At 48.6% G+C, this 11,038-nt stretch overlaps 1 protein-coding gene across 1 annotated transcript in view; it reads left to right on the top strand.

Annotated features, from left to right (window-relative positions):
* Positions 1–9,128: 9,128 nt before the first annotated feature.
* The window catches only part of ZNF423 (zinc finger protein 423), a gene marked incomplete at its 5' end in the record, with an annotated part of 231,527 nt that continues 229,617 nt past the window's right edge, over positions 9,129–11,038 (top strand). The window contains one exon of the mRNA XM_084270140.1: positions 9,129–9,168. Coding sequence (XP_084126266.1) covers positions 9,129–9,168 — 40 coding nt within the window. The remainder of the gene's footprint in view (positions 9,169–11,038) is intronic.

Raw genomic sequence — 11,038 nt, 5'->3', positions numbered from 1 at the left:
CGGAATTTAATAGAGATCTTTTCCCCAGGCTTTTGGCATCATCCCACATTATTCAATAGTGAGGAGATAATTTTCTATTAATTTCTATAGAAGTTTTTCACAAGAATAAAAACTGCATGTTCTCAGACTGCCACCTGCTCCCCACCACAAGCTCATTCATCTTATCACACCGATTCAGAGGGGGGACCATAAATATCTCAATATTAAAGAACAAACTTTCTTTAAAATGCTGCTTTCAAAACTGCCTGGGGGTCTGCCTGTGCAGCTGTGGGGTTTGTTAATCAATAGCACCACGCAGTACGCTGTGTCTTTTTGCGTAATTATAGAGTGAAAGCAGACACAGAAAAGAAGCAAGTGGAAACTATTAATTTTGTAGAATAGAACTTGATTTGTGTTTCAATTTTCTTTTCTTTGGTGCAGTGGGAAGGAGCTGGAAGAGGAGGTGACAGCAGCAATTTGGCTACCCGTCCTCAAGCCATTTTGTTTAATGTGAAGCCACTGTTTGGACTTCGCTTTCCTGGACCTGTGAACAGGTCTGGGAGTGCAGAAGCAGAGGGGATGCTGCTGCTTTTCTGGGACAGGTACACCATTGACATGCTGAGCTGGGACACATTACAGTGCAGTTGTGAGCACTGGCATCGTATTTGCTGGAGTTAAATGCAAGGGGCCTCCAAAATTTTTTAGTGATGGTTTTCATGGCAGAGACAATCTTGAGGGTGAGAAGATTTTGGTGCAAAGGGTAAGCAGCTCTACTTGGTCATGCTTTCTTAAGAAACAGTGGTAGTTGTAGACAGCTGGCAGGAGTAGAAATGTGATCAAGGATTACTATTTTTATTTGGGGTTTTTTTAGGAAACATAGATGGGGAGAGGTGAAGAGGATTTTCCAAAACTGCATCTTGCACATGGCAGAGCAGGAACGGACCACAGGTCCTCTCATTCCTATTGCTTGTCCCCATTATTTTACCAGGCATTTAACAGTTGAGTGGAAGTCTTCAGAAATACAGGATTTTTTAGACAAAGCTGTGCTTACCCGTGTAAAATGTTTAGAAGAGCCTAGACCCCGGTGACAGGTTGCTCCTTGGCTGCTGGTGGGAGATTGGTCCAGATGGCCACATGTTTGGCAGTCTTTGACAGGGCATTTTGAGACAGATTCCATGGTGTGGGTGCTGCCAGGCCCAGTTCCGGGAGTGAGTTTGCCCTGAGGCCTCCCAGCACTTCCTAACACCCCCGCTGGGACCAGGTTTAAGGGGTTTGGGAAGCCACCTTACACTTCTAGGGTCTAGCATGAATGGGACTTCTTGACTGCAAGGTGTAAGGGAAGGAAAGGGACCCGCTGTTTTTAACATTGCTAAACCTTTCTCTGGATAAAGATAAATCTTCTGTCTCGGGAGTGTAATTCTGAGCATCTCATAAACATTGCCCAGATACATGGCACAGATATTTATAATCATAAAAAGAAACAAAGATGCCTGAATATATGGGGGACATGAATCACTCCTAATGCTGGAGGTCGATCTGTAATACCTTAAATAAGTACTCTGAGTCCAAGTGCTAATTATCTGCTAATGGGGTATTTGTTCCCCTTCAGTTATGTAAAAGTACACAGCATTCAGCTGAAAGAGCGCGCATAAAGGGCTTTGTACCGGTGGGGAGCGGCAGCCCCCAAGGCCGGTGCCGCGGCTTCCCCGGAGCCCGCGGCTGAGCGCAGGGTGCTGCCCTCGCACGGTGCCTGGCCACGCTCCGGCCCGGCTCCTTGTCTCAACTTCACCCCAGTCCCCACGCTGGCAGCGGTGTCAGTCCAATTGCAAATCCTGTGGCGTGTTTTTTCGCCACGGCCCGTGGTCAGCTAGCAGTGGCCGTGCCTGTGGAGTGCAGGGGAGCTTCCGTCCGAGTCACAAAACCCCAGAAAGTGAATGAGCTCTTTGATCACAACCCTGGTAAGAAGGGGTCTCGGCGGGCACAATGAGCTGCCCTTACCGGGAAAGACCTGCAGTGACCCACCCTCCCGCAGAGATGCCTTGTTAGTGCTCCACAGCGTTGGTGTTGAGGAGCGAGTGAGGGTCGGGGGCTTGTGCTGGAACCAGGAGCTGGAGAGAGACCTTCATGTACCTCCACCAGCCAGCTCACCCCAGAGCCATAGAGCACCCTGTGGGCGCCAGGGCTTTGCCCTCTTTTAAATAATTCAAACTGAGACAGTATTTTTAATTCCTTATGGCTTTAGAGAAGCGTTGCAAGTCCATGTCCAGCCGGGACCAGAGGAGCCCAGAATGAGTGCATCACAGAGAGGTACTTTCTCTGAGCTGTGATGAGCATACAGAAACGTGATACTTTCTTCTACTAAACATTGTAAGTTAATAAGTAACATTATAATGCTGTAAGTTATCTTTATGGGAGTATTCAAAAGGCAGATGCAGAGCCTGGAAAATTCTTCGTGCTAAAGGCGGTTTCGTCATGAAGTGCAGATCCTCTGCCTGACTCCCACACTGTTTCCTGCAGCATCTAATTGGAGCAGAGGCCAAAATGAATACTTTGCTTGGTGAACTATGGAATGGGAAAATACCTGCTTGTATTTGTAGGGTATTGCACGGCCTGTATCTTTAGCACTGTTATCAGTAATGATTGTTTTCCTGTAACTGTGCAGGGGTGTGTGTGCGATTCCTCTGCAGATGGGCATTTTGAGATATTTGAACTACATTCAGCTCCAGTGTATGATAGTATTTTTCAAAAAGTGTCACTAGCTGCACCATTTACTCTGCCTTGATTTCTCACATAGAATAGTCTTCTTTAACACAAGGAGAAATGATTGATAGAAGTAAGTGCCATACACCAGTGAAAAAGAATTTAAAATCACTGTGCTTGGTAGAGGTGTATGAATGCTAATGGTGGTGCACATGGCGTGCATGCACATGGAACGGCCTTTGTAATCCTGTGCATAGTAAAATGTGGTTTACAGTGAAACTTCCCCTTTGTTTTTCAGTGCTCTTGTATAACATCTCAGTCCCTTTTCTCTGTAATTTTCCCAAAGTGTAAAACTCAGGCTGCTGGCTGGATCCTGCCCGCAGACACACCAAGGGCTCTTCACATGAAGCCTTGCCTTTCTGTGCTCCCTCCAGAGCGCCTCTGGTTTCTGCTGCTCTCTAGCCCAAATTTCAGGCTATGTCAGCCCTCTCTTATGACTGAAATGTGGGATGCCAGTTATTTATTTATGTAAAGTGTTCGGAGGCATTAACTCAAGAACACCATAGAAACTGGGCTGGTATTGTAGTCGGGGCTTTTATTCAGGTTGTCTGATGCGCTGTGGATGCCGCCTGCCTTTGTGTGCTCCAGTCCCATGTTTATCCCGATGATGCCTTTGTGTTCCCTATTTGACATATTTTACTGTAAATAAAGAGCGACACTGTCTTGCAGCTGTATCCACTGTGACATTTGACTCTCTGCTGAATGAGTGCATTGTGCTGTGTGCTTTGGAAACATTATCTCTTTTTAAGAAATAATCCAGCCCTTTAATAGTTTCCTGCGTGTGCCTGTATTCCTTTGCAGAACCAGAGAGCTCAGGTGTTCGCCCACTTCTGTCAAACCTCAGCCAGACTGACTCCTGCCGTGCAGAGGGCTGGCATGGGTGGAGGTGCATGGGCACCAGCTCTTGGGACAGCTTGATTCCCATTTTGTGGGGGTGTTTAAGCTGCACATAATCCCTCTGATCAAATGCACTGTACAGCTTTTCCCATTTTGCCACATTTCTTCTAGATATTATCCAGCATCTCTTAATTAGGTCTATGCATATGATATATTCTTTGATTCAATGTTAATTTTATTACTGTCTGCTTCACAATTAAGGTGATCTTCCCTGTGCTGCCTGGTCATCCAGTGTCCACCAGATCAGTCCTTTAATGTGCTGAAGATATTCCTCTTCTTTACTTTAGAAAGTTTAAATCCTTACTGAGGCTGGATTTCTTGAAGCAGGCTCAGTCCATCACGTACCTCAGTCCTCCCTGACCATCCCAGCTGTCATGAAGATTTTATTTTTGCCTTTACACAACTGTGTTATATTTATGCAACTTGCAACTTCAAACTGATTCTGAAACACTTTCAAAATAATCGTGTCTCTATATAGAAATATGTAGGGTTTTGCTCTCAGTATTGAATGCCAATAAGTCTCTATAAGAGAGAGGCTGGTAGTTCTGTCCGCATTTCTCAGAGTAAAGGCAAACCATCAGTTTCCTACAATGCTGCTAGAGTGGAACTACCTGAGGTACCATTGTGCTAGCTCTCTCTGCCTTAAACATAACTGTTTGGAGAAAACTTAAGCCCAAGTGCTAATACTCTGGATGCTCCCTGTCCAGTGTGGACGGAACAATATCCTGAGATAGCAGGATGGTGTAACTACTTCCCAAAGAGCAAAGAACTGAATTTTGCTATCACTATGGATAATATCTTCCTGAAAATCTCATCAGACTTTAAAAACTATGTTGACTGTGCATACACATGGCAGAAGAGAGCAGAGCAAAATGAAATTACCATCTCAAGTTAGTTGGCATGGGAAGAGAGGGCGATTATCGGCCTTCCCCTACATGAAAAGGGAGCGTATTTGTACCAGCACTGGTGTCTGAGGAGCAGCATGGCAGTGAGCAGAGGGACAGAGCTCACCACGTCCCCCCAGATCAGGGCTTGGTGCCTCTGTGCCAGCCTCACAGGACTCGCATGGGAAATTTGATGGAGGAGGTGGAGGATGCTGTGAAGCTATCGGTTGCCTCCACCAGCAAATCCCATCTTCAGACAAGCTGTGCTGAGCTCAGGGTCTCCTCTGCATCTCAGCACTGGTTCCCTCTCGCCAGCAGCTGCATTGTGTATAGGAGTACAGGAGCTGTGTCATGTATAATATAGGACAGTGACATCCCCAAAAGGGGTTCCAAGCAGAGAAATCCGGCATCCAAATTGCCCCAGCGACCTGACAAGATGTGGATGTCATCTGGAGCTGCAGGAGAGCTCTTGGTTTTCTCCCGGAGAGAGCAGCTCTGCACTTTGGCACTCTCAGCTTTGTGCTTTTATTAAAATTCCCCAGAATAAAAAGGAAAGGCATCTGTGAGGAAACAAGATTGATAATAGATTCAAAATGTATTTTTATTGCATTCTTAAATTACCATAATTAAATTAAATTATTAAATGTATTTTTATTAAATTAGCACACAGGCTGGTGTCATTTGCTTTAAATATTTTAATAAAGCCTGTGAAGTCTTCCCTTGTTATTAGCGCTCTTGGAATGTATCTATTTAAATGACAATGTGAGTTTAAGTCCTGGCGTGTGGAAGAGAGCCTGGATGGGTGAACTCTGCATTTCTCTGGGGGGCTCGGCAGGGTTACAGGGCTTTCTTTGCTCAAGAGTGGCTGTGGGACCAGAGGCTAGTGGGACCACATAAACTCCCTGTACATATATCTGGAGGAGACACACAAACGATGTGGATGTGTTGTGACAATAGAGCAGCAAAGCATTTAGGCACATGTTGAAAAACTCTGTGGAACAGAGATGTACTTACAGAGCAGGGCCTGGAGGAAATCTGTGTATTGCTGGGTTTGAAGATAATAGGGATGAATTAATAATTATATATGTGTGCACTACATTTAAAGACAGATTTACATCTGTTTCTTTTTTTTTAATCCTTCCCACTTTCTTTAGCTATAAACTGGGTATTTTTCAACAGATGCCAGCATGGAAAGCAGTGGTTTCAAGAGTGATGCTGCTCTGACAACAGCCATGAAAGCAAACTTAAACCATTTTCATGGGAGGGACTTGGGATGCTCAGACCAGGGCTCCACACCTTGCCAGCAGCTGCTCCGAACCAGGTAGGGTAAACTTTCTTATTGGCCCTCTGGCAAAAGGAAAGGCAGAAAAAAAGGAAATGTATAGATTTCTTAGTGAATTGAAAAAAGGGGAGAAAAGTTGTAGAAATGGTGCATTTTAATTGTGGCATTTAAAATTACTGTAAAAGAAAGAATAGATAATGTGGGGGCTGAGAGCTGGATGGCAAAGGGGCTTGGGTTGGCATCAGGGCTTGGGAATTACTTGCCAAGTGGAATGCATAAAACTAAGGTTGAAATCCCCTCTTTGCCTGATTGCACGGGGATTTGAATTTGGGTCTCTGAACTCCTCTGAGAGTGCCCAACCGCCGGCACATTCTGGGATGAGAATCTGTCCTGCTGAAGCTGCTCTGCTTTGTAAGAATAATTAAATATTCATTGGGCCAGTGAGAGAACAGAAACAATTTGATAGCCTGGGGATTAAGCCTCTCCAATAAGATGAGGATACAGAAGTAATTCAGTTCCTGATCTGACTCTGATGCTGAACGGATATGAATCTAGGGTCACGCTGACCAAATTTACCAACAATCCCAGTTGCATTTTTCAACGTATCAATAGCACAACATTTTTTTTTCCTCTTGTCAACCCTGATTATGTCTTTATAGAAACTGGTATCACGTTGGCTTTTGTAACTGTGAATCTCCATTGACTAGAGTTATCCCTGTTTTTTATTGGGATCAGAATTGGGGCCATGGGCTCTTTAACAATCCATCTTCAACCTGGGTTAGGCTCTGTGAACCCCCAGTTTGATACTTAGCACAGTGATGTAGTGGAAGTATATCTTGATTATAGCAATGTTATAGGAAACATTTTTTACCATATGTCCAGTCTGTGGTGGTAATCTGGAGTCATACAGTAGGAGAGAACTGTAAACTTTTATTATGACATTAATAAACCCAATAGTTTCTGTCAAACCATAAGAAAACAGAAAATCACCACTAAACAGCCATTCAAATGCGATGCTGTATTAACAACATCTTGAGAGTCCTCTACTGAACGGGTTTGATCAAACAACAAACTTATTCCTGAGTTGTTTGTGTTTCTTTTGGTGTGTGTGTGGAAAAAGGTAAAGCATTTTCTTGGTGAAGACCGTTAGCAGGAAAGCAGTGCCTTCACACAACCTCCTGCATCCCTCTGTCTGATCCAAGCCCACGCAAGACAGGCAGAGCGCTGCACCCTTCCTGCTGCCCAGGGGCCTGGCCCAGGCGGCCAGATCGGGATACTTCTGCCAGGGCTATTTTCACGGGACCTGAAAATAACCCCCCAGATTCCATCCATTGGAGACACCTTCTCTTTTGACGCCTGAATGTACAATCTCCCGGGCTCTCATGATGGCACGGGCCCATCCTGTGCAGGGGAGAGGATGCTTGGAGACATGGTGCCTCATGCACGGGGTATGGTAATGGAGGTGTTAGAAGTTCCTTGTTCCTACAAAGCAGTGAAGACTTTGTGAGCCAAACAAGCCCCATCTAAGTGGGAGAAGAAATTCACCAAGCATTTATCTTGAGCAATTTCATTTGTAACTTGGCACAGAGTGCTCCGTGGGATAACAAGTTTAAAACACTTAGGATGTTTCTAGAAGAAACCTTCCCAGCAGAGGTGCAGATGACTCCAGCTCCTGCTAAATTTAACACGTTGGGAAAGGCAAAGGAAATAAATCCTCCCTTTCAGCTCTCCTGAAGCAGCCGAGGGGCAGAAGGGGGGTGGTGGGAATAACCGCCCCCCCCCCCCCCCCCCCAACTTTTCCCGTGGCCGCTGAGCCATTCGCGTTCGAGGGAGATTTCGCCGTCCCCCCCCCGATGCAGATCAAAGGCATCTCGACCCGCCACCGCGGGGGGCTGCGCGCTACGGGACTGGCCGCGGAGCCATCGTCGGCCGGGCGGGGGGGTGGCTCCGCGCGGTTCCGCGCCGCTCCGCGCCGCTCCGCGCGGCGGCGGCGAGTCCGGTCCGCGGCGGCGGTCCGCGTTTTGCGAGCGGCCGCTGTATTTCCCGGGCCGTCCATGGCTCGGTGCTGTTGGCTCTCTCTCCGTCTGATCGGCGCAGGCTGCGCGGGGCTCCCTACGGGATCAGAGCGCTCCCCCGCCGGGACTCCACTCCTCACATCCTCCTGCTGGGACTCAGCTACATTTCCAGCCAAGCCTGGCTTTATTATGTGTGTCTGCACTGCAGCCCCAGCAGCAAGATCAGGAGGAGGAAAAGGAGCCAGGACAAAGAAAAGAGAGGGAGGCTGGCGAGAGCTAAAGAAAATAAAAACCCAGGGCAGCAGCGGCAGCAGCGGCAGCAATGAAGGCAGGAGCGGTGCCACCTTCCAGCGAATAACCCATGGAGGCAGCTAGCGGCCCCGGCATCGATGCAAAGAAGCACTTACCTTGTTCCGCGAAGTGCGTGCGTGCAGGGGAAGGCGGCGGCGAGCGCGGCCGGCTGCGGGGAGCCCACCCGCCCGCCCGCCCAGCTCCGCGCCGCGCACGGCCGGCCGCGCCGCGCCGGGGACACGGGGCGGCCGCCCCTCGGCCCCCGCGGCCAGCATAAAAAAGGACTCGTCGCCCTCCTCGGCCAGCGGCGGGGGCGAGGAAAGGAGAGGCAGCCGGGGGCGAGCGGGCAGAGAGGGAGGGAGGGGGCCAAGCGCGGCCGGGGGAGGATTTAGGAAAATCGCAACAAGGTCGCACCCCCGGAGCGCCCCGGATTGCCGGGGCCGGTGCTCGTCGTGGGTTTAGACACTTAATTCTCCCCGCGCGCCCTCCCCCACCCCAAACCCCGGGACCTCGCGGAGGGCTCTGCTTTGCTTTTTTTTTTTTTTCCTCTTTTTTTTTTTTTTAATTATTATTATTCCGAAAGTGCGAGCCGGACTGAGAGCCGCAGGGCGCCTGCAAACTTTGAAGAGAACAAAAAGGCGGGTGGGGGTGCGGGCCGGGCTCGCTTTGCCTCGGTAGTATTTGCACATCCAAGGGGGGAGGAAGGAAAAAACCCACAACAAAACAACAAAGGAAAAAACTGCAACTGTTGCGCCTGCGATTTTATTTTTTTTATTTTTTTTTTCCCCGGGGGGAAGGTACCCGAGGGGGTGGAAAGAGGAGTTGAACTTGCCGCATTGCAACAGGCAATAGAAGTGAGAAAATCAAATAATCGATCCCGCTGCTGCTGCTGCCGCTTCGCCTCGCAAAGTTTGGAGGTGGGGAGCGGGGGGAGAGAGAGAGAGAGAAAGCAGGGAGAGGAAGGGAAGGCAGGGACGGGAGGAAGACGAGGACAAGGACGACGTGCCACGGCGCCCGGACATGTCCAGGAGGAAGCAAGCCAAGCCCCGCTCGGTGAAAGGTAAGGCGTCCTCCGCCAGTCCCCGCCGCCGCCGCCCGGCCCCGGGCAGCCGCCGCCACCGCCTCCGCCGCCGCGACGCGGCCAATCAGGGCCGGGTCCCGGCTTGGCGGGGATTGCAAATCCCCCCCCCACATTCTCCCCCCCCCCCCCCCCCCGATCCGGGCCGGTGGCAGCGGAGCCACCCCTAGAACGGACGGCGAGCGGGCCCCCCCCGCGTGGGACGGATGCCCCGCGTGGGACGCCCGCCCGCCGTCCGTTCCGGTGGGGTGCGCGTGTGGGTACCGCGGTGCCGGCCGAGACGCGCTGGTGACACGTGTCGCGATAATTGATGAAAGAAGCCGGTTGCATCGTTGAGGCGGGGAGGGAGGAAAGTTTCGCGGTGATGCTCGGGTGCGGTGGCGCATCAGTGGGCTGGGGAAGGGAGGAAGGGAACACACTCGCGTTTTAGCTGGTTAGCTTGAAATTAATGTTTCGTTATGATTGGGAATAGGAACGGCGTCTGTTTCCTCCTGCTGTCCAATGCGCGTTAAGGGTGGTGAAAAAACGGGAGAATTAGAAGCGATTTTATAGATAAGGCTTGAAAACTTGACTTGGCTTGAAGAAACAATAGCTAGATTTAGTAAGTGCTGCATTAATAAAGGTTAAGCATTAAACTTGGCATATTCTTCACCGTCTACAGCGATGGGGTGTTTAAAACCTCCTGTTTACCCCTCTAAGAAAACAGCTGCTGGCGAAACGTGAAGGGAGGGCCGGGGCCAGCCCCGCGCTTGCCGCACGCCTTGCCAGCTCTCTGACTTTTAACTGAATTGGGGCGAGAGGGGAAGGCGTGATTTCTGAAGCCTTTCTCTCCCAGCCACGAGGTTAGCCGATGTTGGGTAAGGTTTTATTGTCCTCCGCACAAAGCAGAAGTCGCAAACTCAGTGGTCTGGGGGCTTTGTTGTAGAAGCACAAAAGGATCATAACTTTCAATGCCCCCGATGAAACAAAAAGTTGAAAGCATTCGTAATTAAATAACTTGCCGGTGGACAAAATTAGCATGCAGTTATTGGACCAGCTTTAAAAGCAGTCAGAACCCCATCCAGGACCATGTGATATTATTTGTGAAAGATCCACTGCTTAACCGATGATTGCAATGCAAGTCGTACACGCTGCAAATGTTTATGAAGTTTCTGTAAAGTCATTCCTTCATCTTTATACAAAACCCTTAATCATTTCTCTCCCAGACTAACAGTACCTCTTAGCATTGTGCTGTGGGGCAGGTTTGCAGCGTGGCATTGTGACCCTCCGCAATCCCGGACAATCTCTGCTAAAGGAACTACTTCAGTAATTGGTAGATGAATGTTATAGTCCGTGGGCAGAAGAAAGGGCAGAGCTAGAGCTATTTCTAGGGGATGCTCTGAAATACGTTGTTTGAAACTAAAAGGATCGCAGTTTGAAAACAGTGGTGCAGGCCTCAGGTCATGACTTCCCTCGGATGAGGGAATCACGTTTAGTGGCCAGGCCTTTGGAGTTTAAAATATTTTTCTGGGCTAAAGTGTCACATTTAACGTTCAGGAAATAGTTCTTTCAGGAAATAGTTCTATGTCAGTGGAAACCTAATTTGCTGTAGAAACTCAGTTAGTAAACATAGACCTCTCACGCCATATTATCCATAGATATTTGCCATTTATTAGTCACTTGTTTTCTACCTCATCACTTCTTAGATGGCAATATCTATCACAAGGGGTTGATGCGTTGTAAAGAAATTTTGGCTGTAATTCTAATGCAGAATGGATTGTTGTTTACAAGACCATTTTTATGAATCAAAGCAGGTAACTTACTTGCAAGTCATAGCTAAGAAACATTATCCTTGTAATGCAGAAATATCTAG

The sequence above is a fragment of the Gallinula chloropus genome, assembly GCF_964237585.1.
Source record: "Gallinula chloropus genome assembly, chromosome: 13".
NCBI lineage: Eukaryota > Metazoa > Chordata > Aves > Gruiformes > Rallidae > Gallinula > Gallinula chloropus.
Note: the sequence above shows the minus strand (reverse complement) of the source record. Positions and strands in the feature narration are given on the sequence as shown.